Consider the following 12,613-nt stretch of genomic DNA (forward strand, 5'->3'; position numbering starts at 1 on the left):
AAGGGTTTTAGGTCGCCTTGGACATTTAACACTATTTTCCATTATAGTGCGTTAGGTCTCACAATGGGGAGGTAACACGTTGAAGAAGAGAGAGTGTCCTAAACAGAGTATCCTAAAGGAAGTCCACGGTGGAAGTAAAACCTTGTAACTTTTCAGTAAATTAGTATCATGTGTCCAGATTCATGGGCTGATGTATGGAGAAGGACAAGGACAGAGACATCAGGTGGATAGCATCAGAGACATCTATCTAAAAGAGTTGTGCCATTTTTTTTTTTAGATAGATGTTTGTGTTCAGGATAGTATACCAAAAATATAGTTCTCAGTTGGACGTCAGATGCAGTCCTTTTCCCCTTATGCTGTCCTTTAACTCCTCTTCTCTTGGTATTGCCCTCCTCACCCTCCTCTCTCCTCCTCCTCCTGAATTATAGCGCCACATTGAACTCAGTCACCAGGAAGTCCACGTGGTCCCTCTCTTTGGTCTTGAAGGCCTCGGCGATGATGCGGGCGGCGTCCCTGTGCTCCCGGCCCCTCAGGGAAACCCCATTTACCTCCAGGATCACCTGACCCACCTTCAGCTGGCCGCAGTTATGAGCTGAACCACCCCTCTGAGAGAGAGAGAGAGCGAGAGAGAGAGAGAGAGAGAGAGAGAGAGAGAGAGAGAGAAGACAATTCAAATTTTGACGCACCTTTATTGTTTTCATTTGAAAACAAGTAGCAATACACAGCACAATAAAACCACAATAAAGTCTATCTACCCCAAAGCCATACAGAAACCAGAGGGGGAAAAACACATATCATACTCATTGAATTAAAAAATTCAGCCCCAGCATCCCATTCCCATCCCTCCACTCATCCACCCAACCCACACAGCAGCAAACTGAGGTGCATTTCTTATCAACTTGTAATAGGAAAATTCCCCCTGAAGCCTTTCACTACAAGTCCCAGCATTACCCTCTGTGGATATATTGATCTTGACCCTAACATTTTATTTTTCCTAGTCTTCCAAGTGTCTTTTTTGGCCTGCCTTGCAGTTTTTGCAGTTGTATCCTTTTCATTGCCGCTATGTACTTTAACCCCGTAAAGTAAGGCTCCTTAGAGAAAGTGTTTCCCAAATCTACATTACCCGCAGCAAGCCTCTCAACCCAATCCAGCACCATCTTAAAAACAGGTGTTCTACCATATTGGGTGCCAGAGGAGAAGACAGCCCTCCCCTACAATTTGATAAATTCGTGCCACATGTCTGTTAGTTGCGATAGCTCCATGAATAATCCTCCACTGCAAATTAGCAGAGTAATTCTCTTTGGGAGGATTAAACAGGGTGTGCCAACATCATCTCAGCTATGAGCTAGGCCCAAGTTCCCCCATCCACCTTGATGACAGGGGTGCTGCTAGAAATTCTGGGTCCCCTGGCAAGATGTGACACTGGGCCCCCCCCCCCCCCCTCTAACTTAGTACAGTATCACCTCTCTTCTCCAAAGAGCCCCCGCAGCAGCTCAACTAACAGCATCTCTGTGACACTCCCCCGTGCCCCCAAACCTCCACCTGAGACAGTCCTGATGATGAACTTTAACTGACACCAGGTACAGCACCTTCTTACTGAACTGCAGAATTCCCTTAACTGTTGAGTGTTTAAAGACAGCGCAGTATAATCTTGCTGCAGCAGACAATCAACAGCCACTGCCACAGTTAACGATGGCAGTTCATCCTCCTCAGCTTCATTAGGCCAGCCCCACTGCAGCAAACCCTACACACCCTCTTGTAAAGAGCCTGGAAGGGCAGTAAACTTTCTCCACTGCCTGCTGTGCCAGTTGTTGGGACCAATCTTTGCTGCAAATTCAGCTGGTGAGCCCCATTTCCCACGACATCTACCAGATCACCTAGGTTGGTGACACCATGTTCAAATCAGCCCAGCCTGCAAACTGATGAATTTCAGTAGTTTAGCCAGCATCAACAGGTTATGAAACAAGACTAAGAGTGTAACAGCCCCGCAACATTGCTTTATTGAAGAAGTGTCCCTGCTGGGAATCGAACTCGGGTCTCCCGATTGAGAGTCTGCAATCTAACGCCCTGTGGCACACTTTCACCCACGTGACCAAAAGTGGTGAACAGAGCGACCGACTTAACGACCATCAATGCGATCCATAGAGCGCCTGCTGTCGCGGGGCTAAAAATGGTCCTGCAACACTCTTGTCACATAGGTAGGACAGGCTGATAGAAGGCAGACTGCGGACAGGTCAATCTCCCCAGATCTTCTCTAGATGGCCGAAGCGGCACCCCTCCAATGGGGCCTAAGATGGAACAGCAGTCTGGAGCTGCTAGTAAACAGGTGCAGGAGACTGTATGCTCTGTAAGTTCACCAGCACTTGGTCCCTCAGCTGTATTGAGAGATACAACACCGCAGCTCTGGTCCAATGCTAGCCTACCCAGAAGAAGAGTGTTGAAGCAGCCAGGTTATTGGCAGACATTCAGAACTGTACAAAATGGCACTAGACAACTTAGCAACCACCTTGTCCACTATGTCATCCCAATTCTTAGTCACTGCCTCTCCTGACCCAAGGTAGACCCCTAAAACCGTCATGACCCCCTTTTCCACTGCAACTCCCCTGGTAGCTTCAGTGGCCCTGCCTTCCCTTCCCTTCCCCCACTCATGGTCTAGTTCATCCTTATATCCTCTTATATCTCGCAGTGCCTCACGTAAAACCTCAACATCCTGCCTTATGAGCGACATAAGCCATAAACATGATGCCCTCAAAGCACAGAGCGAAGGCTCAGTAGCACATGCATGCAGCCTCATGGCTTCAGATTTGTGTGATTAACACAACCAAATGCTTTCTTTTTTTCCTGGCCACGCTCCATCCTCACTGCTCCATCCTCACGTTCAGATATGTCTGTGATTAGAAAAGTGTCGTCCATTATTGACCTCCCTGGCACAAAATAAGATTGGTCCTCATGCACAAGACAGTCTAAAAAAGAAAAAAAGTCTTCAGTCTATCCACAAGACACAAATCCTCGGGTCTCAGTTCTTAAAGAGTGGTAAGTCTCCCTTTTAGGTACCAGTAAAAACACTGCCCTCTTACTGCTCCTTGGCAGCAAATTCTCCTGGAAAGAGTCCTGAAAGAAACAGATCTCCTTCCAACAAGTCCCAGAAGTGTCTGTACAACTCGTCTGGAACTCCTTCAATCCCAGGATCCTAGCCCAGGGTCAACTGCTGAACTGTGGTGGGTAGCTTCTGTGTGAAGTAAGCATCTAAGGCCTCCCTCTGGTCTCAGCTTGGGCAGTCCAAAAAGATCCTCAGCACACTCTTTGCCACTACTGCTTCCCACAGAGACACACTTGAATAGAAACTCATTTTTAGTTCCCTCGTCCGCTTCTACTCCAAGGTCACATCCCCCGAGGAAAGCCGTAGGTGACGCTGTCATGTTCGCTGCCCGTTCCTCATGTTTGCTGCCCATTACTCCTCGCGAGACTGAAGTAGAAAGCGCGAGTAGCATCCACCTCCTTAAATTGTGGCGGTTTGCGCACGTATTAGAGCCCCCTAGACCTGGTCCTGCAAGGTCGGCCTTATTTCCACTCTGAGCCCACTGCGGCCCAGAGTCTGAGCTCCTTCTAGCCGGCAACTCATTCTCAGCCTGTTATGTCCTGCTGCAATTTGAGAACGGTACCTTCCCTGATGCATTAAGAGAAAAGTTCTGACCCACACCATTGCTAGAATTTCTAATAGTCCCCTTTGCCCTTCCACCATTTATCCTGGAACAAAAGTCAAAAAAAAGTCAAAAAAACAAAAACAGAAATAAAATCAAAACTATTCAAAATTCTAACTCATGTTCAGACACAAATTGACAAACTAGTCTTGCTGCACCCAGTTACCTACCACCCACCATGTGCATCACCTTGCTGCCTCTTTACTTATCCTCCCCACATACCAGTTCATACTGCCTCACTATATGCAAAAGAGCATCTACTGACTGACAGTGAGGTCCCGCCCCCCCCACCCCCACCCCCCACCCCAGCCCTTTCCACTGTGAAATCTACTGTACAGTTTCAATCCCTGTCATTACCGCAGGGATTTCACTATAATACTGCTCCTCTCCCTATTCTCTGGAATAGTCTCCTCTCCAATTAGGAGCTGATACATCAACAAGTAGGAAACTAAACCTTGAATTGGCAGGTTCTGAGATAGATAGACATATAGACAGATAGACAGATAGATAGACAGATAGATAGATAGATGGATAGAGAGAGAGAGAGAGAGAGAGAGAGAGAGAGAGAGAGAGAGAGAGAGAGAGAGAGAGAGTGTGTGAGTGAGAAAGTGTCTGACTGACTGACTGAATGAATGACTGGTTGACTGTGCAGTTCTATTAATATCAGATTTGCACTCCAAACACACTGCCATTACTAGCAGTGCAATGAAGTTAAAGCCCCAGGAAAGAGGATTTGAATAGCTTTTATTTTCCCCTGTTGTCACAGTTGAGTATCTTTTTACCCATTCACCACAGTTTGAAAGACATGAAAGGCCATTTAGTAGATATAAACCTGATGTTTGGAGAGGTAGCTGAAGTGTACTTAGCTCTAAATGAGACTGGGGAGAGTGTGGATTTGCAGTTTTATCCAGAATAACTTATTTGCATAGATTAATCTGTACTACACTTTACGTCACAGGTAAATGATCCATTGTGGATGCTCTTACGAGTAAAAAAACAAAAAACCCCACATCTAGTTTAAAAAAAAATAAAAATAAAAATGTGGATTTGTCTCAAAAGGAGTCCTCCACAGAAAATTTTGCCTGCGGCCTCCAGCAGTTTAGAGCCCGCTCTGCATTTTGATGTCTCTTTAGTAATAAACTACTGTTGCTAAACCTTTCAGTGACCACCGCAGAGTCAAAATGCTATGGCACTGTCCACCAGACTTTTTTTTGGTTGAAATTGGTGAAACTCTCTTAGGGGAAGTGGGCAATGTGAAGTTTTACTTCAGTGGCAATTGCAGTGCCTATAAGGGTGGCTCTTGAGAAAGTCAAACCATTTCTTGCACGTCAGGATTTTTCAGAAATGCAAAAAGCACTTTTCCTTCAGATGTGTATCCAGGGATGACACAATGCCTTGGTACACAATGTTTTGTTACATCAATGCTGGTTAGTGCAGCTAGCAAGAGCAGTCACAGGAGCTGGTAAATTGTCAGTCTAGTCAGCAGTTTACTGCACATGAAAAGAAAGGAGCGGTAATTGTCAATCAATATTTAATGAAGGAGAACATTTATATCTGCATTTCAGACTGTATTACGTGTGTTTGCGCTGGAGTAATCTCACCTAGTGAAGACCTGAGATGGGGTTTAGGGGAATCACCTTTCCCTATAGCAGTACTGCTTCTCTTTTAAACTGTCACAATCTTCATTAAGTACAAAAAGATAACAAGACAACACAATTGTAGAAAAATCACACATTTCAGTGTCACACAAGTGTCCTTTCTTCCTGCCAGCCTCATCTCCCTGACGTTATTACGTAAGTCCAGGAGGGTAAAGACCAGCCATGCCTGCCAGACGAGGACTGCATTATCACCTCTCTTATTCACTGAGCCCACAACAATTACCCTGAGCCAGTGAAGCAGTCGGCCATCACGATGGGGGAGATGGCGGTGATAGGGGCTGTCGCTCCAGGAGACGTGATGTGGATTGATAGCGGCAGGCCGGCACACAGCAGCTTACTCATCTGTACTCATCCTCAGTGGCAATGATTGAGATGACCAGGGGCGAGAGTCCTTGTGCCCAGAGAGATAGGAAACACCGAAACCAGTGGTTTGCTCTATCTTTGCAACTCCTGTATGATTCCACTATGCTTGCTTCCAATGCTGCAGTGAGACGGTATAGTGTAGGGCAAGGACTTAGATGTCACCGGGATACAACTGATGTCCATCGGAGGGATAGAGGTGAAGATAATGGATTATTTCTTGGCTTGTTTTAAAAACAGAAATTTGTCATTTTGCTGCTTGGCGCTGACTGGGAGAAGCACTGAGGCACGGCAAGGATTATGTGCCTTGCTCAAGGGCCCTAATAACATCGAGTTAGTGTTATAACCGTCCCCCAGGTGACACAGCAAAGTTTTCCAGGTGTACTTTTCAACTGAACCTGCAACAAAATCTCGCTCCCTTTTCTGTCACTGTGACCTCGAGGCTCCCATGTTGTAAATGTCTCTAAATATCTGTAAGGCGGTACAGTATTATTGTTCAGGGACGTAGCAGCGGTTTCATGTAACTTGTGGCATGTCTTACTCATGATTGATAGGGTGTGTACCTCAGTGACCCAACGGTTGGATGAATTCCACCCCATTAGAAACCTGATTAACTTTTTAATCTACTCTCCTAAATAGCTGAAATGAACTTTAACCTAGTGAGACAGAGCCCTTGAACTGAGCTTTAACCTTTATCCTCTCCAAAAACTAATGCCACAGTGGGAAAGCACTGATATCCTCTGCTATTATCCCTCGCAATCCATGCCATTCTTATTTTTATTAGCTCACCAAAGCATCTCGGAGGCTGAGAGAGAGCTTAATATATAGGTTGGGGGCTGTGGTCGTAGCATTTCACTGGTGTCATCTCTAAAACACAACTCCCTCTCTCTGTGCTTATGAAATGATCCATATCACAGGCAGTCCTGAGCTGATGCAAGACTTTGTTTACTTGCATATTAGTATGGTAATCAGATCCATGTACAGTGCAGTGATGGCCTTTTTTAAAGGTGACAAGCCAATCATTTCTTCTGTTAGTCTTTAAATGGTTAGTTTGACTGCACACTGCACAACCCGGTTATCATATGCAGTGTCAATCCTTTTTGAGATAAATAGGATGCTTTAATTAAAAACCCTGCAAGAAACTTGAGCTGGTTAACTCTTTAATCTACAGAGTGGAAGAACCAGACGCTGCCTGATAATAATGCCATGAGGTCTTCATTAGCAGGCTGGGCAACCATCAGCCAATTACGACGCTGATGAGGCCTGGTGTATTGTGACTGATTGGCTGATTGGGGCACATGTAATATTGCTGGAAGTGTAACAGAGTTAGAAATAACCTCTATTATGAATTTCTTACATATGTATAGTTTTAGAGCCACCTGGTGGGTTAATAGCGCAACTGCATAGATAGGGTTCCTTCTCGCGCACCGCACGTGCCTCAGCAAAGAAAAATACTTCCAAGCTGGAGGTGGGTACACGTGAGCAATGTTGCAACCAATATTTCTATGTTGCATGCTACAAATTGTTTTGCAACAATCAGTAGCATGCATTTTGACTGTAAGCACTACTAGCATAATTGGTAAGTTACAGACATTTATGTGCAGGAATAGTAACTTTATCCACGAGTAGCACTTTTGGTTGCATGTTGAGCTAATGCTAGTTAGCTAGCCATGCACTTGCTGGCTTGCTCCTGGCCGTAATGTTTAGTAATTATTTTAGATAGTAATTTTTCTACTCTTTGTTACACAGATCTGAATGCTTGCAGTTGCATAACACACTGTTGATGACGATTGTGTGTTGCTGATTGTGTGTTGCTGATTTTTGTACCCCCCCCCCCCCCCCCCCCCATGCAGCCACCAAATGTCCAATAACCCATCCATCCACACCACCTGTCCTTAACTTTTCCATCAGTACAAATCCTCCTCCTCCCTCTTTTCCTTATTAACATAGCTCATTCGTCTTTTGCATTCTTCACCCTCTCTCCGTCCTTTCTTCCCGTATACTCTTTGATTCTGAATGTGCTGATTTCCTATCCTTTTATCCCTCCCCTCGCAATCAGCACCCTTTTTTATTTCAATCAGCACCTCTTTGGAGTTGGGAGGCTGAGAGACAGCTTTATATATGGGGTGTGGACTGTGGTCGTAGCTTTTCAGTGCTCTGATCTCTAAAATTTAACTCCCTGGTTCTCAGTGCGACAGACAGTCGTGGGCTGATGCAAGGCTTTGTTGACTTGCATATTACTATGGCAGATACATGCACACTCAGATGCAGTGCTGGCCTTCTTCAAAAGGTGACAAACCTCTCATTTCCTCTGTTAATCATTCAATGTTTTGATTGCACACTGCATAACCAAGCATCTAATGAAGTGCCTATATTTTTCAATATAAACGTGACCCTGTATTTAAAACCTGGTGGACTCTTTAATCTATAATCTACTCATCCGAATAGTTGAACTAAACATTAACGGACATTAACGTTAACTTTGAACTGAGCCCTTGAGTTGAACTTTAACCTTTTTTCAAAAGGTACTGGACGGTCTCCACTAGATGATGCTGCTGATTTTACCTTTGTCCCAAAATACCGATACCACACCATAGCAATTGCCACAGAGTGAAAAGACTAATTGCCATGCATTGTCAGAGTCTCTAGGCAGTCAAGCTTTTTGATGGAGGCCATTAAAGGTTGTAATCATCCTTGTAAAAGCCCCCAAAGAGATGGAAAATAGCAGGATTCTCAGTGTGAGTTCAGCTCCAGTGTGAATCCATAAAGGCTTGAAGGAAATCAAATCCCACCTGGAAAGTGGGGATTTGGTACCATGGAAAAGAACCAAAAAGTCACCAGGGATAATAAACACAGCTAACAATATGAGGAAAATATTCACCATTTTGACAAATGGAGCTGATTGCATGGTAATTAGGATACTGGATTAAGTAGAGGTTAGAAGCAGCTTTGTGGGAGAATTATATTGTATTCTTCATGACCCACCTGTATTGTGACAATACGTGGCAGAGGCTGGCGAGTGTTGGCCCCCCCTTCAATGGCAATACCCAGGGTGCTGGCACTCTTTGCCACCCTCACTAGTGTGGAGGTGGGCTCCAAGAGCCCCGGCTATGGTAAAGGAGAGAGAGAGAGGAGCATAAGTTATTGTGACTGTATTATTTGTGTGTATATACATACCTAACATATGAATGCATTGACAATATTTCATAACCACCCTTTCTTTGTCTGCTCCCCATTCGTCCCACTATTTTTTTTAACCTTTATCCGGGGAAGGTTTTTTTTTTCACTGAGCGCACATGCTCAACAGTCTTTGCAAGTACATTCATAAATGTCATGACTATATGTTTACAGGTACATATTCTGGTGACATATTCATGAATGAACAATCATGTTTAACAGCTTCATTGAGTGTTACAGTTTCGCAGCTCACAGAACAAAAGAAACATAACCATTTTAATTTGTATTTTTACCCACTTATGGGTAGTTTTGAAGAGCACATTTGCTCTTTACAGCACACTCTCACTTCATATTCACGCTTGAACAACTGAATATTAAATGCCTTGCTCAAGGGCAATAAACGTCTTCTCAGCTGGTCCGGGCAATAAAACCATCAGCCCTCTGGTCACAAGCCTGCGTCTCTAGACTTCACCCCCACCCTTGCTTCAACAATGTGGCAACCCTTATTCTCTTCCACCAATCACTAAGAACCAGGGAGGCATTTGAGAGTCTTTCCTACGCTACAGTGCAGTGAGTGATGAAATGAAGGAGCAAGTGACTGAATGAATGACGTGATTGAGAAATTAACCGATGAGTGAAACAAAGGAAACAGTCTGCATGAGCAAAGAGAGGGAGGAGAGAACAGATCACAGTTAGGATTGAGAACAAACTCCGGAGGAGGATTAGCCATAAAGCACATCTATTTATCAACCTGCAATTCTTCGCTTTCATTCAGCTGAGACACACACACACACACACACACACACACACACGCAGACACAGGCACACAGACACACACATACACACCTCAGTGCATCAAATACATTTCTCTCTCCTCAGAATCTAATCCATGAATCAGTCCATCCATCCATCTATTCATCCATCTATCCATCCATCCATCTAAACACATTTGGCTCATGGCTGTTATGAATCGTCCCCTCACCGGTTTGGTGGGGGTGTCCCCTCCACCCCCCCGGGGGTCTCGGTAGGGGCGTGTGCGTGCAGAATGGGGGCTGCTGTCTTTGCTGATGTGTCCTGACTCAGCGATGTCCACCCCGCTGTCCTCACTAAGGGTCTGTCCGCTGTCTGAGAGCTGGGACAGGGTTCCTCCTGAGGGGGAGCAGGGAGAGAACAGGTCAGGGACTCATTTACCTCCATCCACACCAATCTACACATACTGCAAATAACTGTTCATCTGAATAGGTCAGCTAATCCAGTGTCCAGTCTCAAAATCTTATTTTTTGAATGTAGTAAGTGAAAAAAATACCACTTGGGTTATATTATTTTTTTATTGCTTTCATTCAACTTCTTTTAACAACTTTCTTGAATCAAGCGACATTATAGCGGAACAAGTGGAGAGATCTTCCTTATTTCAAGATATTGTCGATAAAACTGCAGTGGAAAAAAAGATAATTTATCTATCCCCATTGGCAGATTTTTTACACTTGTTTTGACAAAAAATACGATTTTAAGACTGAATACAGGATTAAATGACTCGTTAAGATGATTAATGTTTTGCATGCAGTGGTAATTGTACTCAGCGTTCTGGATTATTGCTCATAAGCATATTAAGTCCAACTAAGTATATATTTGGATTCATTACACACATGATGTTTATACGCATTTTCATACCCCAAAATATTATGCATATTACCTGATTTTATACAGACTGTGAAAACCAGCAGCAAACAGTATATGGTGTATACATGGCTCAGTATCTGGCCAAAATCAATAAGTAAATCCCAACTATCTTATTTGAGTCTTTAAAAATCAAGAGGGACATATCCTGGTTATTTCTAAATGGGATATGATGTTTAGATAAGGCAACTCAAGAAATGGAGCTTTAATAATTCTGCATAACAACATAATAAATACGGTATCTTGAACTTTGTATGCATGTAAATGTCTTAGTCTTAGAAACATATACAGATATATGTCAAATACAAAGATAACGCCTAAACTACACAGCCTGCGTAACATTTGCATATCCAAACTTGTTGCAGCCCAGTTGCATCACAGAATTTTAATCTACATTTCACTTATGTGTAAGTGAACACAATTATCTAGTTTTGCTTATTTTTGCAGAAACAACTCAAGTTGTACCATGAGGAACATTAATGTACCATATGGGATACTTATGTCACTTTTTTTAGAATGTAGGCATACTGTAGCCGACCACTGCGTAGTCGGCTGCGTTTCAGATCTGTGTGCTGTGTGCTGCAGCCAGTGGAGCAGCTGCAGTGAAGCAAATGGCTGTGAATCTGGTCCGACCCTTCCGACACAAACGGACGGAACAGAAACACAACTGGTGTGACTGAGCCGCAAGGATGTTTCGGGAGTTTTTTGGCTGTCAACTCCACACCATCCTCATTTGCTCCTATTCAAGATCTGGCTGGTGAGGAGGATCTCGCACTATCCAGTACTGATTATTATGGGACAGTAATTACCTCCGCCAACTGAGTTGGATGGGGGTTATGTTTTCGCCCTGTTCCGTCTGTCTGTCTGTCTGTTAGCAGGATAACTCCAAAAGTTATGAACAGATTTGCATGAAACTTTGTGGAAAGATTGGTCATGGGGCAAGGAAGAACCGATTAACTTTTCACACCGGTTGGCCAAAGGGGGGCGTAGCAGTGGGCGTGGCTTCTCATAAAATGGCACGTAACTTCTGAATGGATTCACACAACACCATGAAACTTTGTGGAAATGTTGGTCTTCGGGCAAAGAATTACTGATTAACTTTTCACACCGATTGGCCAAAGGGGGGCGTGGCAGTGGGCGTGGCTTCTCATAAAAAGGCACTGAAAGTCTGAATGGATTCACGTAACACGACGTAACTAGTTGTGATGGCACCAGTGATAATTTTGGCCATATAGCAATTACATGAATAAAATTCTGATGTCATGCTGACTCACATATCAATTCATCAACTGCTGCTATGTCTTCTCCACTAATAATCTAACCAAGACAACTAACTATTTATTTATTGGCCGATAAAGTGATTCTGATTACCAAATTTACTGAACAAAAAGCTCTATTTCTGTCTCTCTCCAGCTCCTCTGCCCCCCAGCCTCCCCGTGCCTCACCTCGGGCCTGGGGCAGGGGCCGCACCTCGTTGACGTCCGGCTCTGCGTTGGGTCTGTGAACCTCCACTGTTACAAACTGCGGTTTGGAGCCAGGGGAGGCCTTGGACCCCGGGTTGACAGGGGGTAGGGAGGGAGGTGGGGGAGGAGCAGGGAGCGGGGGCGGAGGTGGGGGTGAAGGGGACGGGGCCGCAGGCTTGGTGTTCCTAATGGGCGACTGGACCCTGGGGAAAGGACCAATGTTATGCTGGGTGACCATGGAAAACTGAGCGGCTGCTATGTGTTCTTTCTTGGAGGGGACTGAGGGATCTCTCTTTCGGATGGTGGTGTAGTCCCGGGACGGGTCCCTAGGAGGCTCTCTACTGTGGGGGAGCGAGGGGGAGGCAGGGTTGGTGTGTCCGGGGTCTTTGTGGTGGTTACGGGAGGCCGGGGCTGTGAAGTACAAGCCCGAGTGGGAAGACTCAGACGAGGGGCGTTTGTTGACCTGGTCTCGTCTGCTGGGGTGCCTCTGCACCCCCGGCGGGGGTGGAGGTTTGAAGGAAGGGGGAGATTCGACTGTGGTGGAGTTTACGTCGTCCTAAAGCGAGAAGAGGATACA

General features: G+C 44.9%; 1 protein-coding gene across 1 annotated transcript in view; it reads right to left on the reverse strand.

Moving 5' to 3' along the window:
• Positions 1-422: 422 nt before the first annotated feature.
• The window catches only part of whrna (whirlin a), a 130,202-nt gene continuing 118,011 nt past the window's right edge, over positions 423-12,613 (reverse strand). The window contains exons 11-14 of the mRNA XM_078288759.1: positions 12,019-12,592; positions 9,879-10,045; positions 8,705-8,827; positions 423-605 (exon numbers count right to left, since the gene is read on the reverse strand). Of these exons, the coding sequence (XP_078144885.1) occupies positions 423-605; positions 8,705-8,827; positions 9,879-10,045; positions 12,019-12,592 (1,047 nt within the window). The remainder of the gene's footprint in view (positions 606-8,704; positions 8,828-9,878; positions 10,046-12,018; positions 12,593-12,613) is intronic.

Source organism: Centroberyx gerrardi, chromosome 2 (assembly GCF_048128805.1).
Source record: "Centroberyx gerrardi isolate f3 chromosome 2, fCenGer3.hap1.cur.20231027, whole genome shotgun sequence".
NCBI lineage: Eukaryota > Metazoa > Chordata > Actinopteri > Beryciformes > Berycidae > Centroberyx > Centroberyx gerrardi.